The following is a 24,755-nucleotide window of genomic DNA, read 5'->3' on the forward strand; positions in this document are numbered from 1 at the left end:
AGTCAAATTCCTGTTCCACTATGCCTTAGCATCACAGAGAGCAGCTGGCCCTATGTGACACTAAAACACCATATATACTGCATGTTTCCTCTTTTTCTTACTATAGGATGAATAATCTTCTAGCCCTGTGGCTCATGGCTTCACAGGGCACTAAATGTGATCAACAAGTCAGAAGTACTTGTATTGCAAAGCAAAGCAGGAACTGAAGTCCCCTACCTGACCTAGCATCATGCAGCGAGACTTAAGGCAACTCTCAGGACTGTGTTTGATCTTTGGTTCTAGAAAAAGATGGAGACCTGGTTCTAGAAAAAAGATGGAGACCTCCTTATTTTTGTTTTATTCCTTGTGTATACCTTGGGCTAGAATGCACCAGAAGCCTTCCTGAAAAATTGTTGAAATTGTGGACTATGGGCTGTGTGTTGCACCAGAAGTGAGTAACAGCTGAATCTATCCTAAAAATCTGTACTGAATTTGACAGTTATTAAGTTTTTATGAAATCATAATCTTACTAAGTATTTTTTAGTTGGGGGGATTTGGGAAATATAAATAATTGCGTACACCATGCATGAAATTCATTTTGCAGACAAAAAAATTAATCAATGTCTTCCTCTGATCACTTTTATTATGCAAGACTGCTTGCAATTGCACTTACCTGTACGTTGAAGACTTCATGAACACAATTCTCTTCATGACGTACCACAAGATTCCTCTGCATGTACCTTTCATTATTTTCTTTGAAAAATCCTCTAGAAGTCACTCTGGAGGACTGGAGATCTGCATCTAATGTTGCATTGTACTTTATAGCTATAAGAAGAATAACAGTACATTTTTTGCTGAGTACGATTGCCTGTGAGCTCATTACTATGCTCAATATTATAGTGACCAAGCTTTTGAAACCACTCTAAATGTTTCATTTTTTTTCATAGCTTGCTAAATGCAGAATAGTCTCAAAATGGAAAGACTTTCTCTTCTGTTTTCCAAACCAGTCAAACAGGTTTAGATCCTGATATAAGTTCTGATCCACAGAGAACACATTAAATGGCAATCAATCCAGTCTCCATTACAGATGTCTGAACCTCCAGCTCAGGAAAGAAGCCAGTCAGCAGGGCCAGGATTAATCTAGATAAAGGGGCCTTGCAACAGTATCACTGAACTCTTAGATTATAATGAATCTGCATCTTCTCCTCAATCACATAATAATTCCTGCCATCTTCTCTTCATGTTATGATTAATATGCTGTTTGAAGTTCACTGTTATTTTATAGCTTGCAATCATGAGTTCCTAAAGGCACTATACACAGCACTGAAACAATCCAAATGGTGTTATCCATGAGATTTAACTTCATAGCTTCATGAGAGGCCACTGCTGGTCTCAGAAATACTCCCTGTCCTCTGAAAAGAAGAACTTCCCTGCACTGAAAACTGCACTGAGCCTATGGAAAATATTTTTTTTTCTGAAGAGAGTAGAAAATTCTGCAGTCTGCTTTTGAAACCAGCAAACTGAAAAAACCCAGCTTCTCACTAATGAAATTTTGTGGGGATTGTTGAACATCAAGGATACTGCTCTCCTTTACACTGTTAATTCCCCATTCTTCAAAGACTATGGAGCCAGTGATGAAAGCAGGTCTTCACAACACTTTCTCAGGCATCTAAGTTTTATAGTGACTTTGCCATTCTTGACATTCAATCTAATATATCTTTAGACTTTCCACTACTCATTTGAATAATGGATTTCTGAGGAAATTAATATAAGACAAGTTACTGAAATACTCTTACCCACTTGATTATTTTTCTTAGCAGGTCTAAATGTAGCCTGAAAACATATTTTCACAGTTACTTCTGTATTCTTGTTCAGCAGACTGATTTTCTCAGGTTTAAATGAGGCAATTATGGACACATTTGCAATGCTTCTTGACCTGAAAAATATTTTTAAGGGTTACATGGCATTTTCAAGAGTACTGTCTATAACTATCTGTAGATGTTAGCATTGATTTTTTTTGTTCCCAATGTAAACATTTTTTAATGGCACTTGTAAAATTATTTTTCTTTGCATATACTTGAATTTTTTTATAGATTAGCTTTCAGTAATGATAACAAATACTTTATCCTGTCAAATTAAGGGATAATAAATGTATTTATCTTAATGCTCTATTCAATCCCTTAAGGTATCAGAGAAGTCCTTGTCCTGTTTTCCAAATAAGTAACATTCTGTTCCTTTAAAGAAAGTTACTGAGCTCCTCTGGGGAAGTGAGGAAGGGTAATTCTTCATTTTATTTAATAATCTTAGTTTTAAAAAAACACAACTTTTATTTAATTAATCAAGATTTTGAAATGCAGTTTCAAAGGAACCCTGCATGTAAAAATAAACACTTTAATCAAAAGTGAAACTCATTAATCAGCCCAAATGCCAGAGTGAAAGAAGAATGAGCATCTTCATTAATCAAACCTAAATAAATGCTGGTACTCCAAGGACCATAATTTTCTTCAATGAAATTCCCAGCAGCAGCAGCAGCGGTCAAAGGTCTAAACTGACCATTCATTTTTAATTATCTTGTTTCATTATGAAAGAAGTAGCAATTCAGTGATGGCTTTCTTACAATGGGAAGCCCCAGGCGACAAGACAGGCAGCAGACAGGAACAGAAATTCCATTTGAATTTAGCTTCTCAGTACTTAGGGAGGCAAATTATTTGGATTTTGTGAAACCTTTCTATTTTATTTTGTGAATGTACTCAGATTACTGTAGCAAAGGCCATGTGCCAATAAAAATGGGTTTCTCACAGAAATAAGGGTCAACTCTCTATTACTGCTCCCTGTCCTTACCCTGAAGGACAACTCTTTCCCCCTTATCAGCCTACCAGTCAGTAAAGGTCATGCAGGTTGTGTGCGAGGTGGTTTCACCTGTCTGAGGCTCAGCTATCAAAATTATACTGTGGCTGCTGAAGTACACAACCTGCTCTTACCATTACTCACAAGCAAGCCCTATTCCCTGTTGCTGCCTCTTCTCTCTGGACCACATGTCTGCACAGGAGCAGTGGTGAGGGATGTGTCCTGCCTCTCCCATTCCTCGTCAGGTCCCCACAGCAGGCTCTATCACCTGGCTTCTTCCCATGTGCCTTGGGTCTGCCTTTGCTTTCAATGCTCTGATGATAAACACTTAAAACCGATTTAGTCCAGTGCTCTTTATTCAGCTAGTTAAGATAGCAGGGATGAGGCAGTGTGTTAGTTCTGCACGCATGGTATGAAAGAGCTTTTTCATTTGCTTATTTTCCTGTTTAGTTAACTAAATGTTCAACTTGTATATAAATCATTAATCATTTCCTTTCTAAAAAGAGTTTACCAACCATAGCAGAACCACATTTCCATCAGCACCAACTGATACATCACTTATGTCGTCGTCATCTAAGTCTCTATGGCCATCTACTGATCTTCCAAAGAATTGGAGCTGTTGTCCAAAAGCAGAATCCGATCCTAAAATTTTCTAGGAAAGAGTTTGGTTACTGAGTTTGCCAAACATGCAAAAGTCTGTAGATAGCAGCCTAAGCAATAGATTTTCACTGATACTCCCTGTATATACAATCTATTGTTTAAACAAAATGCATTGTGGATGTTTCCTCAGATGCTTTTTAGCACTTCTTTCTCCCCTGTTCGAGCAGACAATGGACTAGATTTTTCTGTCTTGGGAGTAGTATACTGACTGGTGTATGCCAGACAGTACTTACTGGAAACTTTTTCCATCTACACTGAGCAACTCGAAGAACGTGAAGCTTAAGAGGACTTCTAAAAAATGCTTTCTGCAACCAGAAACCACTGCAGAAACCACTTTCTGCATGGAAAGTGATAATATGATTACCATAACAGTAGACACAACGATCATTGAAAGACTTCCTGTAATACCATCGATTTGTAATTTACAGAGCTGGGATCTATCTAATCTTCATTGCTGTACATCAACCCTAAAAATGTGAATAATGGGTATCAAAAACAAACAGGAAATCAGCTGACTTCACACTCAGATATCAAAAATGGTAAGAGGCTTAGACAGAGTATGTCGCAAATGCTTTTCCTCTATATGTTCAGTTAGAAGTATAACAACATCAACCTGGGTATGCTGACAGGTGAAGGAAGGAGAGGCACAAAACTTGAAATAAGCCATGAGAATAACAGTATTCCTTTAGGAGTATGAAATGCTACCCAATTAAAAACTAGAAAAATCTACCTTTTTCCTCTAGCAGATCTAAAGGCACTGATTATTATGCAAAATTATTTACCTGAGAATATTTGGTACGTATAGTCTTTTGAAATCCGTTATAAATATAAATTGCTCCAGAGTTTTGGTTTTCCAGTGGAGCACCTATTACAACATCATTAAAGCCATCCAAATCAATGTCTGCAAGAGCTGCAATCGCTGATCCAAAGCGTGCATTTTCTGATCCTTGTGGACCTTCCAAGATTTCTTGTTGACCCAAAATTCTCTTTAAAAATTGAAAAAGAAGGAAAAGGAAAAACACAGCTATCATTGCACCAGATTAGACATAGGAGCAGTATCTATGTGCATTGGTTTTTTTTTCTGTTTTCCAGTACATTCCCCTTGGACAGCTCAACCCTGAATTCTTTCCCCATTGTATTGCCCATTCAGTTTGCATTATGTCTCAAAGTCCTGGCAAGAATTACACAGCAAAATCAAAGCATGCTATGCAAAGTACTAGCAGCAAATACAACCATATGTATGAAGCTTAAATGCTCTCACTGTCCTCATCTGACTGTTCTGAAAGTTTCACAATACATTGAAAAATACAGTTTCCAGTTTTGGATTACCAGTTTTTATGCAGAGGGAATGGAAATTATGTAACTGGACATAATTCTTTGAAACAGAAATGGAATTTCCTTACTAAACTAATGCAAAAAACATGTGTCCAAATGGTAAACTTCTGACCTCTCCAATGCCAATGAAGAAAGAAAGATTGGAGATCTTTATAGTTAAATAATCCCATTTACACTAGATTAAATGCAACTCTGGCAAATAGTGCTTTCACCTTCAACCTCAGTTATTTAACTGTGGTTAAAATTTTAGAAATATCAGCCAAGTTATTTATTAAAAATGACTAGAAAACTATTACTTGCGCAACGTGGAGAACTTGCACAAAACCACATTCTTAAAAAAAAATTTAAAAAATCTTTCATTATTCTTAACTTTCAAATAATTTTAAACCGAACATTGTCCAATCACTAAAAGTTGTAAGAAAGTCTTCCAATTTATTTGGCTTTCAAAAGACAAGGAAAAAAAACCTTTCATTTTTCTTTTCTTCCATATTTCACTGATCATATTTCTGATACCACAGTCACAAAGACCAATGTCAGCTACCAGCAGTACCACTTTTAGCTCCTGCATCTACCTTGAAATTTGCTTAGTGTAGTTTCCTGTTGCTTCAGGATCATTCTGACTGTGAGGTGCTGCTGAAGAGGATGGTCTTTCCCCTCTATTTGATTGAAATCTACCTAGTAAAGAGGCCATGGTCTGTTTTCTCTGATGGATGGCAGATATTAATTTACTTTGCATATCCAGACATCCAGTGATTGAAAGACTGTTCAAAAGTGGCAGAGGGCTCAGGATGTTTAATACAGATACTCTGAAAACATCTACTACACGTCTGAATAAAAACCACTGTCAGTCAGACGTGAGACAAATAACACAGCTTCACTTAACAGAGGAGACAACAAAAGTAACAACCATCCAATATAAGAGTATATGAAACAAGGCAGAAAACTGGTAGAAGAGCATTTCTTGGAACTGCTTTGGGAATACTGTCAGGTGTTGAATACATTTACCAAAAACAAATGGCAAATTAATTAGCAAAAGCCTTGAGCTGGGTTTTTTTTGAGATACGGCCAACTCCATGCTCTATTGCTGTAAAGTGCCTAGCACAATGCCTGACACCAGGACCAGAGAAACACTGAGAGCAGGCCCTGGCCACCAACAGGGCCTAGCTACTGCCTTGCTTATTGGCTCCACTTTGGTTTGTTCCATCAGGCTAATTCCCAGATTACATGCACAAGTAGTTCTGGGGAAAGCCTGCAGCTGCTACTGAAAAGCAGAACATGTCAGGTGGCACTGGGAAGGCCTCCACCCACAGTCTTCTAAAGAGTTAGGCTTTGAACCATTCACTCCTGCCCCTATGCTACATCCCAGGAAAAGCACATGCTCTGTGTCTTGTTAGAAAAAATATCACTCGAAATATTTCTAACACTTTGAAAAGATTCACTAAAAGTGACTTAGAGGTTCTGAAGAGGCCAAAGGCCGCTTAGCATGCATGTAGCAGTCTGCTTTGAAAGAAGCTAGCCCTAGGCGATGCCATGGCTTGAGCCATTCTTACCTTTGTGACAGGAAACATGTATACTCTTCCTTCTTCTTTCTTCAGGTCATTCATAAACATTGGTGCACCCACAAGCAGCACATCTGTCACAGAATCCTTGTTGACGTCCACTGAACACACCACACTGCCAAAGTAGGAGCCAATCTGAAATCAGATGAAATGGGTCATGATTGTATGTGGCCTTTGTAAAACATGTTTTAGCATCTGACTCAGAAAATGTACATCCAGTAATATTCCAATACGACTGAACGAAACTGCCTGTTGGTGAATGAAATTATTATATAACATAGTCCAGTGTTTGAAGAATCTTATCCTTACCATGTGTCCACTGTTTCTGTCCAGTAGCTACTGCTATGGCTTTACCACTCAGCAATACAAATGCCAACAGAGAGTAAGCTATGGGAGGTATATTTTTTATATCTGTGCACATGAATCTACCCAAGCTTTGATCTACTCTCATGTTTGTCTTACAGATGAAATCAAACTCACTTCTCTTTTCCAAACAGACAGAAAGAGATTGAGTTTTCAGATCTCTATCTTGATGTTGTCTACTTCACAACTTCTCAGACAGAGTGGAGTTCATTGAGCATCTATATCCCAATTAGAACTGTTGACAGAATGATACATTATTTAGCTTTGCACATTATCTTTTACCACTAACTCGATGGCTTCCTAAAATACTCCTATTTAAGAGTTACAGTTAAGCTTGCTGAAATAATCTAGTGGTAGAGAAAAATGGATTCTAAATGCTTTGCAAATAAGTGGAATTTTCAAAACAAATTACAATTTACTGCTGGGTCAATGAAGTGAGAGATACGTAAAAATCTTCATTCATGACCAAAATATACTTGCCTGCTCGCCTGTCTGTGACTGCACAATTGCAATGTTACCATCACTGTCAACATCATAAACCACCACTCTGCCAGTGTAGTTGGATCTTGGTGCACCAGCAACAAAATAGACGGAGCTCATAGTTGAGAGAACAGCAACAGAATAACCTGGGGTGGAAGCCAACATTTAACATGTGTGAGAGACCATTAATTACAATTCATCAGTTGATTATCCATAAAGGGCAGAAGATGAGTCAGTCTGGTACGTTAATCACAGAGAATGAGGCTTTCAAGATGGGAAGTTACACTGTCACATATGCATAAAATTTGCAATGCACTTCTGGACAGAACAATGACACACAGATCAAGTTGAAGCAGGTTTGCAGAATAGAGTGGTTTAGCCTATTCAGTAAAACACAGACCACAAAAATGTCATGCTTGTGAAGGAGATAGGAAAAAAAAGCACAAAGAGTATCTTTGAAAAAAAGAAGTAAAGAGAAAGATGAGATGAATATTTGTGCCAGCCTTCAAAGTAGGGAGGAACACCTAGCTTCTGCAAAGCTTGCAGGGCAGTTTCCCACAGCTCACTAAACCACAGCCCAGTGCTTTAGCTGAATAGAACAGGCTATATTAACAGCTTGTCAGCTGAAGGGTTGATTGAACTTCTTTGAACATTTTAATCCTCATTACCATTATTCTAACATTATTTGCTTTCAGGAAACATTGTTTAATACCTGAAAATATTTTACACATGTATTAGCACTATAAATCTAGCATTAGTACATACCTCACATTTCTATGGTTTAATTAGAGCAAATCAAAACAAAATCATTTTGTGCAAAGTCCATAGTCAAACTGAATAACAAAATGCCAGTGATTGTAGAGAATATGCAGGTCCTTAGCAAGCTGCAGGATAATGAGGAATAAAATCTAAAAGGATTATGCCTTGATCTTTACATGTACCAGTCTTCTTCAGAGTTTTCATCAGACACTGTTTTGCTAGGGTGAGAACATCCTTTGTGACTAGAAGTTCAATGAGCAATAATGAAACAAGATTTTATTCTGCAATTTAAGGACACACGTTCCTGACTAATATGGCATGCAACCATTTGAAGTGAGAAGGTGCAGTGCAGAACAAGGGCCAATCTATTAAGCTGTCACGTGGTAGCAGCTCTTAAACTTGTGCTCCCCCAAGCTGGTGAGACAGAGCTTGTATGGAAAGCTCCTAGTGGGGGCAGAAGGTAGAAGGGAAAGGCAACAACATTGTTTTCTCCAGAAAAGATTGAAGTAAATACTCTAAAACTGACATGTAGAGAAAGGAAGTGATCCGACCTTTTGAAATTTATTATAAAAAGGAAGTAAGAGAAAGTCTGAAGAGGTTACACATGAAAAAAAGCTACTTCTCATTAGGTTGGGCTTGGACTGGCTTTATTGGATCACAAAAATGTGTCAAAGACTACATACAGGGGTTATAAATAAGACCTCTATTAAATGGTAGCAATATTTCTAACACTATAAACTGAACTGGAAAAGGCCAAAAAAATAGCAAGCACATATGAAACAACAGCAAGTCAATCAGCTTCTCATCCACATGGAACTGGGGAAGAACATACAAATATAACAGAAGGGACCTATAATGATTCACTAAGCAGCTTTTTCAAATCCCATGATTTATTATGCCTCTGTGAGTGTGGTGGTTTCGGCTGGGATATAGTTAATTTTTTTCACAGCAGGTGGTATGGGCTGTGTTTTGGATATATGCTGGAAACAGTGCTGATAACACAGGGATGTTTTAGCTATCACTGAGAAGCGCTCATAACAAGGTCCGAGGCTTTTCTGCTCCTCCCTTCGCCCCACCAGCGAAGAGGTTCGAGGGCACAAGAATTTGAGAGGGGACACCGCCAGGACAGCTGACCCCAGCTCACCCAAGGGATATCCCATCCCATATGGCATCAAGCTCAGCATATAAAGCTGAGGGAAAGAGAAGGAAGGGGGTATGTTCAGAGTGTTGGTGTTTGTCTTCCCAAGTCACTGTTACATCTCTATCTCAACCCACAAGTTCATTCACTTCTACTGTCCCAACTCTCTCCCCCACCTCACCAAGGGGAGCGAGTGAGTGGCTGTGCGGTGCTTAGCTGCTGACTGGGGTTAAGCCACAAAAGTGACACAATCTGATTTTTTTTCAGTTTACCACATTGGTATGAGAAGAATGTAATAGTACAGTAAAGATTTGATTCAATGAACCGTTGACCAGTAAATTAAATATTTTTCAACTGAAAATTCTTTTCCTATTTCAAATCAGTTTGTAACAGGGATCTGGCTAGAGGAGAATTTTCCAAGTACTTTTATATTTTAACTAAGCTTTGGTAAGTTTCCAGATTTGCATTTTAGCTCCTTACCTAGATATGAGCTATGATTTCTGTCCTGTAGAATCTTCTCAAACACATGGCTTGGAAAGGTGGTGACTCTGTCTGAGGATTCTTGTATTACTGTTCCACTCCAGTCATAGGCCCCAACAGCACCCAGCAGCAGAACATCCTTTAAAAAATAAAAGTCAACATTTTAGAACTACCTGATATAGAAAAAGTGTGAGCAAAGCTGCAGTTATCATAGATATTTTTCTATATCACTGTGTTTAAAGCAGTGATGTACAGTTTAAAGACTGCAGGCAGTTCACTGGAGCTGCTTATGGTTGCAGGAGTTTACTGCCCTATTAGGAGGGATTATCACCCCTCCACTGCCAGAGGATAAGCGACTGCTTTAGTTCCCATGGCACTGCAACTCAAGATAAAATGGGTTTATTTAGACACAATTTCCTAAGTCTGTCCACCCTGGGGTTGGGATTGCTAACTCAATGTTTTCATGCACTCATGATAATCAGAAGACTGAGGATCATGCAAACAAAGCTGTAAGAAAAAGCTAAAGCCCCCTTTTTGACAACAAAAGTGCCAAAGACAGCACACAAAAGCTGATGGAAATAGATTCAGAATTTCATTCTTTATGTAAGGAGATGTTCTTGAGAGAATAGTTAAATCTAAACTCCAGTAGAATACTTCATACAGAAATACTTAGTCATAGACTTGTACACAGAAAAGAAACACAGTTTAGTTTATTCAAATTATTAAAATTCTTCACTGAACTCAGATACTGTTATCAAAAACTACAATAAAACTGGACGTGTAATTTTCCTGAAGGAATGTCCAAATGTTTCTTATTTCCTAGCATCAAGTGCTTCATAATTGAAAACTTTAATTTGTGCAAATACGAACAACTTGTAAAAATTATTTCATTCATCTTTAAGGGCTATAAAAAAAGACACAACCTTCTTATATTTTCAGTTGAAAGCTTATTGAACCACACTTGAGTTTTACAAATAGGACCTATTTGGTCAAGATAATCTTGTAATTTATTAGCATTAAAATATCTCCAATTTTTGTTCTTTCTAATTTCTAAATGAAATATAATTTAAAGAATTATTATTAATTTTATAATTAATCAATATTTTCAGACTTGATTTATTTATGTTTTGGTGACTTCCTAGATATATACCAGACTTACAATGTAGTTTCAATTCTTCTGAGTTATTCAACTTCAAGATACAAACATGGAACAGTTGATTTTTTCCTACTACATGAACTCAGAAATCATGGAAATCATTGTGTTAACTCATCTCAAAATCATTAAATGAAAGAAACTGTTATTCAACTTCACATATTAATATATATTTTTTCATTTTAGAGTTATACACCATCTATTAGTGGCATTCAAGTACAAGAAAAATGAAAAGGATAACTTGATATTCACCTGCTTTTAGAAAAGATCTTAAAATTGGACATTGTGCTTTATTACTCTTATTTCATTGCACTCATGTCTACATAATTATATCTACTCTCATTAAATAATTATATTCACATACCTTTTTTTGTGAGTAATACGCACTGAAGCCCACCTGGGACATTTCCATTTGGAAAGTATCACCTTGATCTGTACCTGGTAAAACAGATATCCACATATGGTTAACCCTTCAGAGCCACACAAGACCCAATCTTGCTACCTCTTTAGCTGTCTGTATATATTCAACAATTCTGCTAAAACATTTACAAACAATGGAAATCAGAGCTGGGAAACTACAGAAAATTTGGAGGATTTAATGGGAAATGATAAGATGGAGCCATAATGCTGTAAATCTCTTAAAAAAAAAAGGCAGAAGATGATGATAAAGACAGTTTGAATCAGCTTGCACAGTCTTGTCACTGCGGACAATCTCTTTTTGTGTTCCCTAGGAAGCATTACTAATACATTGAAATTAGCAGCTTAAATGACTGTATATTCACAAGTTTCAAACAGAATATGAATGTAGGACTTATACAAACTGTTGTAATTGTCTTGAAAAATACTGTGACATCTGGGAATATTTCCTAAAGTAGATGGATGGGAATTCAATGTGAGTACTCAGGAAAACTCAAGACAGGGAGCTCAACCTATATTCTTGCTTTGACTACCACCATGGGACCGGTAAAGAATAGATGGGGTGACAGAGAAAGGAAGTTCCATCCTGAGCACAGGAAGGCTGCAGCTCCTTAAGGAGGGCTGGGGGTAAATCTACCTGACTTCAAAGCAAGGCTTGAATTTAAATACAAATTTAAAGACTGGCTTTGGGGGGGACAAAGTGTCTCTGAGTCACCTCTGCAACATCTTACTTCAAACAGTGCACGAAAGCGTGGGTGATGTTAGCGATGGAGCCTGGGAGGCATCATACAGATTGTACTACCGTAGCTTTTCAGTTCCTAAATCAGTAAGCAAGTCTTCTGGTTTGTTTTTTAAATTTGCAGTTGTTTAGCATTCACACAGGTACAGCAGACAAGCATAAAGATGACGGTAATAGTTCCAAATACATTTGGACACATATGGACAACCCCCTTGTCGTGGTTTTGCCCAGCCAGCCAGCCCCTGGGGCTGAGGATGGTTTTGTCCAGGTGGATTTCCAGACAAAAAGCCAATCAAAAGTTCCAGTGACGCCTTTACTAATTACATATTTAAGAAAACGGAAGAGAAGGCTAGTTGCGCAGTTGAAATGTAGGAGCGGTAGCAGGCCCCAGGTGGGGGCCAGGCCCCCCTCCTCCTCCGGCCTTGGGCTGCAGGCAGGTGTGATACTGAAGCTCCCCCTTCTCTCATGTAGGAGAGTGAAAAGAAAAAAAGCTTTAGAGGACTGACTGCTTGGATGAAAAAACCACTGCAGAAGAAATTCCAGTAGAAAGATAAGAGACATCCAAGGTCAAAGGTGACAGGCGGAGGAGAGAGAAGAAAAGTCCGAAGGGGCGGCGGGGGGCTGTTTCTCCCCCCCTTTCACTCTCTCCCTTCAGCAGAGAAAAGACTGAAAAATAAAATCCCTGCTACCTTTGGAACTTTGTTGGGGTGAGGAGACACCCATGCGGCTCACAAAGGAGCTTGTGGATGTACCAGGAAGCCGAGGCTTCATGAGAGGGACTGAAAGGAGGCAGAGTCCTGTTGAACCTACGCTGGAGCAAGAACGGCTCAGGTAGGGATGCTGGAAGATTTGTGACCCTGAGAGAACCTACGTTGGAGCACGAACGGCTTGGGTAGGGATGTTGGGATCCGTGCTGCTGCTGGAAATTTGTAACCTCGAGAAAGATGAGACTTACGCCAGAGCAAGGACAGCTCGGGTAAGATGCTGGGTTCTAAGAAGTAAAAGATCCATGCTAGACTCATGTCGGAGAAGTCTATCAAGGACTGTTCTCCCGTGGGGAGGGACCCCCACAGGAAAACAGAGATGGACTCAAAAACCATTATCCCCTGTGATCCTGTGGTGAAGATCCATGGTAGGCAAGTGTCCCCTTGCAAGTCCATGGAAGAGGAAAACCTTCAGGGCCTGGGTAACCCCCAGCCTCCGGTCTTAGCCCAGGAGGGGGGTAGGCCCAGCCCTTCAGGCCAACACAGAGCAAGAGAGAAAGAGGAAGAGTTCCAGCTGCAACAAGAGTGCTGCAGTTACTGAAGAGACCTGGAGCTCTGAGAATGGAGAAAGAAACTGCTTCTCCTCCTTGGACTGATATAAAGGGGGGAGAAGTATTTCTGTAAATACATAATACTTTTACTTAAGTAGAATTTTTACAGATTTTCTTTAGTTTTAGTTTACTAATAATAAATGTTAATATTATTTTCCCAAATCCAGTCTCTTGTGTCTGCATAAACCTTGTCTCAAAGTAATTGTGGGGGGGGTGCGAGAGCAAATTGATCCAGAGCAAAACCATGACATCCCTACACCTGAAGCCCATGATGAAATGACAGAAATGTTCATCAACTGGGGAATGTTTTCCACAAACTGCAGAAATTAACTTGAAACTCAGGCTTATTAGGGGTGAAGTAGCTGGGGGAACACCTGTGCAAACCAGAGCCTTCCTGGTGAGCAGGGAGTAGCCTGCACCTCCAGCTCCTCTCATTTTCACAACCCTACTCTAAGCTGAAGCTAAATAAAATCCTTCACTTGTCAGCTGGCAAAATGTGATCTAATTTTTCATTGACACTGAGTATTTTACCTTCTATACTAAAAATGCGCTCTCCAAGTGTTCCTGCTTCTTCCAGCAGTGCAGCCTCAGATGACACATTGAAGAAATACTTGTCTGTTGGATGACTAGCAATTCCCTTGATTTCTTTAATTAAGTTTTTAGTATCAAGTTCATGCCTGATTAAGTATCCCAAAACCTTGGGTAAAAAACAGCAAAATGAGAAGAGTGAAAGAAATCATAGTGTTTCCCCATTTCCTTCTGTATTATTTGACCAAATATTCTACATATTAAAAAAAAGAATTACTTTCGATCATATTACTGAATCGTTTATCAGACTGTATTCCTATGGAAGGGAGCATTCAGACAGGAATAATACATAAAACACGGCAAAAGAGAAAACCATTTAAGTTGCTCAGGCAATACTAGTATTGCTCTTTCAGCCAGTAAAGAAGACTAGTATTTCACTAGTTTATAAGGATTAATCTGATTTCATTTCAGTCTCACCAGTGCAACAATGAATGCATTATATACCGCTTATGTATAGAACATGCACTTTCATACATGCACAACAAAACAATCTTTAAAAATTGCAATATTATATAATTTTAGTATTACTTACAGCAATGCCAAATCTGGTTATATTGTCTTCATTGCATTTACCTATCACTGTTTTCAGGTTGGAGCCATCATGTGATTCACCGTCTGTCACAACAACCATTACTTTTGTGGCTGCTGGACGTCCTCCTGATTCAGGTGAGAAGGCGTATTGTCTGTTATAAAACATATATGTCAGTCTCCAATGCATGGAATTCAGTATATATACTGTAATGAATACGTCCATCACTGACTTAGAACACGGTACTTCTGTATTGAATTTTTCTTTGTGAATTAACAATCTGCAATAAGAGTTTTCAGCTATGCTCCCGATAACTTCTTCGCAAACCACTGCTCAAAGAGCCATAAGAAATGTACAAAGGATTAGAAGGAAAAAAAAGTAGGACTGGAAGAACTGGATAGTACTTCTGAATGTTAATTCCCTGTAAACCTGAATATTTTTTTTGTACAGATATTCCTAAACAAAAAGAGGGTTTTGTTGGAACTATTAAAGTTTTATGACACCAGGAGTTGGCACCATCAAGTTCAGACAAAATAGAGGAGAATTAATAATGGGCTCCTCAATACTACTGGAAATATTTACTCTATTGATGGCTGAGACTCCTCTTAAACAAATTTTCAAGGCCATTTGATTCAGCATGCGGTTTGGTCTAGAGTTCTACCCTTGATTCAGCTTAAAAACAGCATCTTCCTGTTGAAAAACAGACCTGGTTTGTATATATATTCAGAGCCACAGAACATTGTTTTAAACTTTTCCTACTTTTCATGCTGCTGGTGCTGCAGTGACAAACTGACAACAGAGATTTTCTTTTCTCTGCAATCAACCAAAGCCTGACCTGCAAAACCAAATCTTTCAGGCCCTACTGAAACTCTGGATAAACTTCTACTTCTTTCAATGGTTTTTTATTCTTCCTAAAACCTTGCCCACTGTATTGATGCACTGTCACGTTTAAACATGTGTGACAGAACAAGGAACTCTCTTGGGTACCAGAATTACATTAGTGTAATGTTTAACAACATGCTTTTCAGCAAGTCTAGTTTACATATTCCTGTACCATTCTGAAATGTACCTGGAGGATTCTACCTACCACTGGGAACCTACTCAGAGGCCCGGAGCAAATTGTCTCCTGGTGGGAATGAAATCAGGATGTTCTCCTTGCTGTTTAAGGTAAGTTACAATAGTTGCACAGTAATCATCAATGTGTCCCACCTTGCATTGTCAATAGCTTTGAAAGTATTAGTGAGATCTCCTCCCTTCTGAGATGTTCTTTCCATTGCTTTAACCACCTCATCCTTTGTTTGATACGTATTCAAGTTGAAGACTACACGGGGATCATTAGCATACTGAATTAAACCCACCTATGCAATAAAAAAATTATGTTAGATTATCATGAATTACAATTAGTTACATAGAATCACGATGCTTTTATCAGGTTGGAATGAAAGCCCTGCAGATGCATAGGAAGTTATAATTTTCTTTCAACACATACAAAACCAATTAATATTAACACATGGAAAACAAAGAAAACTAAAATGCTCTTGCACCTTTATCATTTATTATGGACCTATATATGTTAATGCAAAAATATAAAACAGCAAATATTAAATGTTTGTTTGGTTACTTCTGAAAGAGCTTATGGATAGTAATAATACAAGGACCTCTGGGAAAAATAAGAAAATAGCAAAAATTCTACAAGCTGACAGCACCTTACTCTGATCTCTTCTAAGGAAGTCCTAAAGATTAGTTACTTTGCAGCACTGCAAACCCTATTTATTTTTAATACAGTGTTTAAAAAAAAAAGAGAAGGTGCTAAAGGTGAGGTTCAGAAAGAAGGAAGCCTAGCTTTTAAGCACCTCACTTCCAAATAATCCCAAGGAAGAAGGCAGTCTTTGGGAGAGAGATTTCCAATGCCCCAGTCTTTATTCCCACAGCTCTTTATGGAAAATGGGACAACTGTAAAGACAGAAGGCAATAAAATTTTCCTTACCATCATCAAATTAAAAGGAAAACAGAACTCGAAGATCAGTTAGTAAGCCAGAAGGAAAAACTCCTATTTTAAAGACGTAGCAGTTGGAAAGTAAGAGCTATATGAAAGCCCATTAAAAACCTGTTCTACTTTAATAACATTCCAATAGACTATATTTTAACTACTTTTACAGCAAATGCATGAAAAAGATCTGACTCACCTATGTATAACCTAGACTGCTACTTCAGTTGGTTTATATTTCAAATTAACTTACTAATTCCTTTTGAAATAGGTTAGCTGTGAGGTAAAATCCCCAACACTGAAAAGATTAATTGCATAATCTGTGGCTTTGGGGGAGCTACTGTAGTTGCACTAAATCACATTTGGTTTCTTTTAGATTTTTTTTGTTTGCCTGTTTGTTTTGTTTTGTTTTGTTGGATTTTCCCAAATATGTCTTTGACTTACCTGAGTCTTGTTAAGGCCTATGTCTAAGCCTTGTACAAATTTTTTCAAAAATGCCCTCACTGCATCCCAGGGATAAATGCTGTTTGACTCGTCACAAACCACGACAATATCTATAACAGAGGAACACTCTAAAACAAAAACAAAAAGTGGACATTAAATGAACTTGCAGTCTCAATATACTCTTCAGCTAAATCCAGAGTTTTATTTATTTATTTAGGTCTCACACAGGCAACACTTCAGATCAGAAGGCTTTGCCAGAATGAGGACTCAGAAGAACCATACGCATGTTTGGAGCCTGGACTGGTGCAATGCCTCTGAATACAGAGGAGCAAGACCATATTCACATCAGCATTGGGTCATGATTTGTCAGTCCTTATGTATCAATCACAGGACTTTGCTTTTGGAACATACATTTTTTAAGAAATCAAAATCAACTGTCCTCAACACAACGTAGTTTGACTTAATTTGATATGGGGTTTTGGTTTTTTGTTGGTTGGTGGTTTTTTTGTTTGGTTGGTTGGGGTGTTTTTTTTTTGTTTGTTTGGTGGTTTTTTTTTTTTTTTTTTTTTTTTTTTTTTTTTTTTTTTTTTTTTGTTAGTTTGGGGTGACTTTATTTTTTATTTAGTTGTTTTTAATTGAATCCGTTTTGCACACGTTTCCTTACTTTGAATAGCAGGAGAAAAGCTTCTTAGGATCTGGAAACTTGGACTGATTTCAGAACAAACTCCTGTTGCATAGTATTGTCTTCCACACTGCTGTGCCCACAAGGGACCACAAGTCTTAAAAATAACAACAACAACAAAAAAAGAAACTATAAAAATAACACAGTATTTATCTCACCGTATCTACATGCAAACGCATAACAAGCAGGACTACAGGCATACAGGTACAAACCCACAACAAGGAGGCTAGAAGCAAAGGGTCCTCCCCAAAGATTAGGGGACCCCTCTTGGGTTACCAGGCCAAATCTCTCCAGTCAGTGTAGCTGTTTTCACAGGCTTTCTCACGGGGAGGCTTTCCTAGCCGGAGAGATCCCAGTCCCCCAGGCTGGGCGCAGTTTTCCCCGTCCCTCGCTGCCAGCCCGGCCGGGGGGTCCCCCCGCACCGCCCAGACCGCGCTGCGGCGCCGCCCGCGGCCGCCAGGTGGCGGCAGCGCCCCGGGCACGGGGCTGGTGGGACTCGGACAGCTCACGGCTGCGCCTCCGGGAGCCGCGCTCCGAAGGGAAACTCTTTTTGCCAAAGTATTTACCAGTTAAACTACATCACCTCCAGTGAGAGGGCAGCCTCACAGTGAGCGCTGCTCCCTGTTCAGCCACACTAAAAGAAGTTTGACCCGGCCTCACACGCCCCTCGGCTACATGTTTAATTGCCTTTTGGGGGAAATAATCCCACTTCCCTGATGAAAACCATCTCTGTAACAGGAAATGAGCTGGCCGCATGAAAAATACAACTCTGATATGAGAAGAGTAGGTACGAAAGCACCTGTATAAAAAAAAAAATGAAGACAGTGTTTTGTCATGGGGGGGCGGGCAGCTAGCTGTGCATGGTGGCGGTATATTTTAAAAGAAAATAATATTAAAATTTGGGGAAAAAGAAAAAAAAACACACAAAATGAAATACCTCTACATAACCTTTGTCCAACAGTTCTGTAAGAAATGATAGCTTCCTTATATATACTCTCTGATTGCCCTAGTCAGGAGAGTCTGGTAAACAGAGGATGCACCATCTCTGTTTAGGAAGAGAAGAGAGGGATAACAGCAGTATCACCCTTTTCTCAAGAATACTGCAGTGGGGGAGTGAGAGTGGAAGGGAAGGTAATTAAGGTCAAAAGTAAATGAAAAATGTAGTCACACTACACACTACTTACTACTATCCTATGTGTGACTAACCTGCCACACATCCCACTGTCCTAAGATATTTGACCAGAAATCAAATTTTCTGTATGAGAGGAAGGAAGTGTATCTACATTCTCAGATCTTAAGTGCTCTTTTTAGCTGCCACATAAGGCATGATTAGTTTTCGCTGGAAAAGACAGATTTTTGAGAGGTAAAAGTACAAAATAAGTCATCTATATTGGCAACTACAAATCTGGAGAAGAGCTACTGGCCTTTAAAGTTCTTTTGAGATGAATCTCATTTGCCCATTTTCTAATTTTCTTCTGTATTGGCAGTAACTCAAAACTGTGAGCAAAAATGTTCTAATAATCTTTGCTGACCTTCACTTAAAAAAATGGGAAAAACTCTAATGTTCTAGCATTGTTACAGTCAGAAACTTAAGATGTATCATTAATGCAGGGGAAAACTGGGAGATCAAGGACTGATGAACTTGAAAGGTGGAATACTAGAAAGGGGCACAGACTTGCCTGTCAGGACTTATGTTAAGAAATGCAGACATAAACTGGAAGGTCATTTAGTGGAAGAGAGAGAAGCAGACACTGGCTGATTGGAGGTGACCATACACACACACAGCCAGCATGCAAAGCAAATATGGCTTAAAGATGTGTGACAAGAACCACTTGCTGCTGAGCTGGGAAAATACCAAATACTATACAGCTATAGTGTCCTGGAAAGACTCATGTGGAATACAGAATAGATCTGGTCACTGCTGTTTGAGAGAGGTTTATTTCAAAAAGCACATTTCAGCCAAAAAACTCTGTGTTTGTTTAGCAAAACAAAGGACAAAGGAGAGCGACTGTGAGGTGTCAAATACAGAAGGGAGATTTTCCATGCAAGTAGATGGGAGCTGTCTCTTTCAACTAAACCAAAAACAAACCGATGGAAACTTAAATGAGAAATCCAAAAAAACCTTGTTAACCATCAGTGAAATTCTTAAGCATGTCTCCAACAGGACGAAGCATGCCTCAGAAAAATGTAATGAGCATGTGGGGAATGACTGCCCTGTACTTAGGATACCTGTGGGAAGCATTCACATGGCATCAAACAGATGAACCAGTAGAACTCATGAGCTACAGCACAGACTCTACAGGTTGGGTCATGCCCCAGGCACGGGGCCTGGGCAAGCAGCAAACGGATGGAGACAGAGAGGGAAGCAGCCATGGGAGGACGAAAAACAGTGAGCTGAGAGGTGGAGGCCCTAAGCACAACCCAAAGAGCCCATCACAAAGGCCAGCTGCTGCAGACAGAGTCCCAGAGCAAAGTCCTGGGTGGCAGCAGTGTGCAATTACGAGCAGGCATTCTACCTGTGTAGCCCAGTACTTGCCACAACTGTGGGCTTTTGGTATTTGCTGAGGCTGATAAGCACCTGTCCCTAGTATCCCATTCTCCATATGTCAAAAAGAACTCCTGTTGCCAAAGACATGGCTGTTCATCTTACCAGTCAACCTTTCTTTTTATTTTTACTTCATGCAATTTAAGGACAGTCAATCAGTAACACATAGATCAGGAAATTCTTTTTGACTGAGAAAAGTTAAAATATTATTAGAAAATAGAACCTTTCTTGCATGAGACATTTTCAAACACTGCAATTACTGATACTGATTAAAACTGGGTATTCATAGGACATCACTAACAGTAATTAAAAGTATTACTCAAGAGACAGAATAACATTTTTTTTAATCAGTACTTTCTCAAACCAAAAATCTAGAAAAGCACTCTTGCTGTATTTTGAAGTTACGAATAACTTTATTAACTGCAAGAGTGTTGGAATTAGGCCTACTTTTAAGTACTTCAGTGAACTGGACTATGTGTTAATGAATATAATAAATATTTGAATAATTTTGTGATTACTAGGAAGATACAACTGAAAAATAAAAAGCTTAAAGAGAATCTCTAAGCTCTTTTATCTGTAATTTATTGTTCCACTTATTTACTGCACATGGCTACAATGTACACATCAAACTGAAATATACCTATACAGCAACAGTTATCATGCTTATGGTTAGGATTATAAAAAAAACATACTAAACAGACTCTCACTTCCTTTCAGTTAAGAAATCTGTTTCACAGGCTCCAAGGACAGTGGTTTGCAGCATATACACACAGAAAATGCATCCTCCTCCAGCTCACTACCCAAATGAAACACTTCTTAAATCCATGGGACTAGAAATCCTAACACCTCAGGAGGATAGTCCCTATGCAAGTGCATATGGTGGAGGAGAGATAACATACAGTCTCTTGAAACACAATCAGAACTATAAAAGATTCCCTTAAAGAATATAATGGTGGTAATATTCCTGCCTATATCGTCCAACATATATTACTGAGTCTTTATTTATAAGCCCTTCTGCAGGTTGTTTAGATAAATTACAAAGGAGAGATTTCACACTTTTCCTGATTTTGGACCCTAGCTAATGAGAGGGGTATGGAATATTTTAAAATATGCAAAAGATGTAGTAATCTATGCTACTCTATAAAATGCTAATAAATATATTTAGCTTGGACTTATAAAAAAATGTAGAGAACTCTGGTTTCTTCATTCTCCTCAAGCATTTTTGTGTATACTGAATACAATCTTGATACATACCAAAAATCCTCCTGTTTTTGAGTTCTGTATCAGAGTCAATCCCAGATTCATGTCTTCCTTTATTTCAGTCACATTTGGAATATTTATTAAAGCTGAAATAAAATGAGATTAAGTAATGACAGAATAATAAATAAGATGTAGAAGCAATTTAATAAATTAGAATTCCTTTACAAAAACTTGATTTCTCAGAATCTAAGATGCCTTTTCCAAATGGCTGCATACAATTCAGAGACAAAAGAAACAAAAACCGATCTTTGTAAAAAAATTGTTAGCCATTAACTGTAGAGATGAATCAAGTATGACCATTTAGAGTATCTGCCTTCAAGAATGCTGAAAGCAAAAAAGAGAGAAACACACTACCTATTGCCTATTTTTGGCTGGCTGAGTAGTTGCAGCTGAGCAGCTACTGTTACATTCCTCAGGACATTCTGATTCAGTTATCAGGGTTTAGACAAAAACTTGGCAGGGGGGTGGAGGGCAGAAATGCTCTGCACCACAAAGAAACATAAAGTAGGCATCTCAGCACGCGCTGCTGTCCAGTATTTTCACTGTACCGAAACGTGAACTCCATTTTATACTGTCTGCAAACACACAGACATCCCCCCTGTACCTGGTCTGGGGAAGACAGGGACACTCATCCTCCCAGCAGCCTACCCCAGGATGCCAGTAAGGAGCCCTTCAGGATGCACAGCCCTGGCTCAGCTGGCTTTGGGACCTACACCATTCCTGCTCCATGTCTGGAGGTTTAAGACCCCAGTAGGTGACATTGAGACCCCAGTGCCTCCAGCAGCTGGCACCACAGGCCAGAAGCCCACACCCCAGCCTGACTCAAGTTGCCAGCACCAATTATTGCTCAGACAGACACTCATCAGCAGCTGGTATTGAGAGCTTGCAGTACATTCCCCTGCCCCCCCCCACCCTCCGAGACTAAGAGAGAGCTAGTTAAGAAAAGTTTTAATGAGGGTAGATTGTCATTGTACAAAAAAATTTGAAAACTGAAAAATTATTATTCATAACAATATATAAAAATATATAATATATATATAAGGATATAATTATAATGTTATATATTACCTTGTAAATTCAATTTTTTACATGTCGCTTTGGACGTACCAACAGGACATGCATAAATATCCCCAGTTCTGTTAGCAGGATAGCCACTCCAGGGTGAACCAACCAACAACCTAAAGTAAGAGAAACTTCATTAGATCCTTAACGATACTGGAAAGTTCAGCAGCATCACTGCATGGCACACCACAGATAAGAAATAAAGAGGCTTTCACAAGACACGGCACCTAGGACATTCAGGAGTAGGAGTCTTCTCCAGAACTGTGCAAAAGCTTTACTTGCATCTCAATACACTGGATTCACCAAGGGCAGCTTTGGAGGAGAAGAAGAAGGGAAAGTGCCTTTGGGGATCCAGCTGCCTCAAACATGTACCCTTTTTTTCTGTGACAATATGTTAGAAGAAATACAGCAAAGATATTAATATGCATAGATGCATAAAAATTTTAAAATATATATGTTGGGGATTGAGAGACAAATTACTTACGGTTCTATCAGTTAATCATTAACTGATTCCTTTTAAGTTATTCTTTTAATGATAAGAAACATTTTCTACAGGATCTGCTCAGCAACAGTCAAACACTTCTGTCTGATCTTGAACACTACCACACCTTGATAACACTGAGTCATAAAGAAAATACTGCAGGTGGTAATAATCTGTTGCATGAAGTCTGTAATCCTGAACAAGAAATTTTAGACTTTTGCTAATTTGTGCCTGCAACACAAAGTGATCCGTGTTCTCTGACTCATTTCTTTATCTGCCATGAGGTTTTCCCTCCAATATCTGCTCCTCAAGACTCCTCTGATTTTTATGTGAAAGCCATCACAAAAGTGTTATTTCACCTCCAGGCCATACTGCTTAAGAACACCTGTTTTTCAACACAATTATCTGAAAGACTGAAGATGATCTCAAGGGATATAAAAAAAATGAAAGAGATGACTGAAAAGCAGGGACTGGTTATTTGCTCCAGCAACAACATGATTTTGCTTTTCAAGCAGAACAATCCATGGGAGTAATTAATGCATTTTGGGGACAGCAACAGGACAAGCAATGGAGCCCCAGTATAGAATATGGGGTTTCATTAGAAGCCATCTTTTTCAGTTGGTCAATATGTTGCTTAAAGCAAAATTATTGTCCTCTAAAATTTTGTAGGTAGTTAATTCAAATATACCTTGCACTATAAAACCCCCTCAAATTTTCTGAAATTATTATATTTCAAAGTAATTGCTATATATCATATTACCTTTCCAGGGATAATCTGATTTTACTGTTCACTGTTATAATGAGTTTGAATAAAATGGCTATGACAAAAATATATAGTTTCAGATGCACAAGAAAGAGTTTGAGACATTCTTAGCTTTCTCCAAGAGCACACAAAATATTATTCTGTTTACCAGTTCAGGTGGGGATTCAGTTTCAGATTCTGTGTCTTGTGCATCTGAATATTTTAAAAATGCCTACCTCCTTCTCAATTTCCTTGTTAAAAAATGGTGATTTATGCAGGCTGCAGGAACATGATTCTGTGTACTTTTAGCATCTCTAAACATACAACTCAGGTTCATATAGATATGTTTATATTTATATAAAAAAAAGGTACATTACATTAGCTGCAAGAAGCCTCTGATCTTGTTATTTTCTGAGTCTCTCTGAGCCATTTCTGCACACTGGAAACCAGAAGCATCACAGCTCTGGACCAAACAACCAGAGTTCATGAGAAACTACTCCATTGGTCATGTGCCAACCAATAATATAACCTGCAAACACTTGCAGTGACACAGAGGGCTGGAGATGTCCACAATGACTGACTGGAGGAAGATACGGTGTTGTGCTCTCCTGCTTTGTTAGGTACTATGGAGTTAGATACTATTATAAAATAGGAGAGGGAGGGCTAAGAGTTTTCACAGAAACAGGAAACAGTTTTAAATGGATAGCAATGCTGCCTGTGCAATATCTGAAACTAGATGAGCTTTTCAGCACTAACTGTCCAGCTGGACATTGCACTGTATACATTTGTAAATACTTGCATGTTTTTTCTAAGTTTCCCAGAAGGGAAACATATTTCAGAGTCCTTGCAGGATGACAGCTACTGTTCAAAGAATTACTTTATGTCTTGGAAACAGCCCCTCCAAACACCACATCTGGTCATGAAACTCACTGTAAATCTCTGCACTGTGCTGGCATTGCTCTGTAGCCACAGGTTATCCTGAGTGCCCAAAGCATGTAGTTTCACTCATAAACAGAGAGAGTACCAGAGAAGAGGAAGAGAAGCATGCTAGACCACTGTCTGTCTCAAAGCCAAGCCCAATTCCAGGTCTAACTCCAAGCCCTACTCCAACCCTCACCCTTGCTAGCAGCATAAACTAGAGACAACCATCATCCACAGTTTGGTAAAAGCAGTTCTCTCCCTTTCAACATGTACACTCCTTATCCCATGAG

The 24,755-nt window shown here is 38.7% G+C and overlaps 1 protein-coding gene and 1 long non-coding RNA gene across 4 annotated transcripts in view; one reads left to right on the top strand and one right to left on the bottom strand.

Annotated features, from left to right (window-relative positions):
- ITGA2 (integrin subunit alpha 2) overlaps positions 1–24,755 on the bottom strand; it is a 67,518-nt gene that overhangs the window by 17,642 nt on the left and 25,121 nt on the right. For 2 of the 3 annotated variants that reach the window (XM_027910460.1, XM_027910467.1), the window contains exons 3-17: positions 22,328–22,437; positions 21,254–21,345; positions 17,437–17,551; positions 16,773–16,900; positions 15,551–15,699; positions 14,345–14,495; positions 13,756–13,921; positions 11,118–11,191; positions 9,601–9,739; positions 7,224–7,369; positions 6,372–6,515; positions 4,269–4,472; positions 3,342–3,478; positions 1,776–1,915; positions 653–804 (exon numbers count right to left, since the gene is read on the bottom strand). In XM_027910460.1, coding sequence (XP_027766261.1) covers positions 653–804; positions 1,776–1,915; positions 3,342–3,478; positions 4,269–4,472; positions 6,372–6,515; positions 7,224–7,369; positions 9,601–9,739; positions 11,118–11,191; positions 13,756–13,921; positions 14,345–14,495; positions 15,551–15,699; positions 16,773–16,900; positions 17,437–17,551; positions 21,254–21,345; positions 22,328–22,437 — 2,047 coding nt within the window. Of the gene's footprint in view, positions 1–652; positions 805–1,775; positions 1,916–3,341; positions 3,479–4,268; positions 4,473–6,371; positions 6,516–7,223; positions 7,370–9,600; positions 9,740–11,117; positions 11,192–13,755; positions 13,922–14,344; positions 14,496–15,550; positions 15,700–16,772; positions 16,901–17,436; positions 17,552–21,253; positions 21,348–22,327; positions 22,438–24,755 lie in introns of those variants that run through there. The other variant, XM_027910474.1, reaches the window with a different exon arrangement.
- LOC114072606 lies at positions 14,405–17,232 on the top strand. Its single transcript, XR_003574207.1, has 3 exons — positions 14,405–14,478; positions 15,417–15,508; positions 16,990–17,232. It is a non-coding gene; the product is annotated as an uncharacterized LOC114072606 (long non-coding RNA).

The sequence above is a fragment of the Empidonax traillii genome, unplaced genomic scaffold, assembly GCF_003031625.1.
Source record: "Empidonax traillii isolate 1590-97213 ecotype Southwest subspecies unplaced genomic scaffold, ASM303162v1 scaffold29:size1973556, whole genome shotgun sequence".
Taxonomy (NCBI): Eukaryota; Metazoa; Chordata; class Aves; order Passeriformes; family Tyrannidae; genus Empidonax; species Empidonax traillii.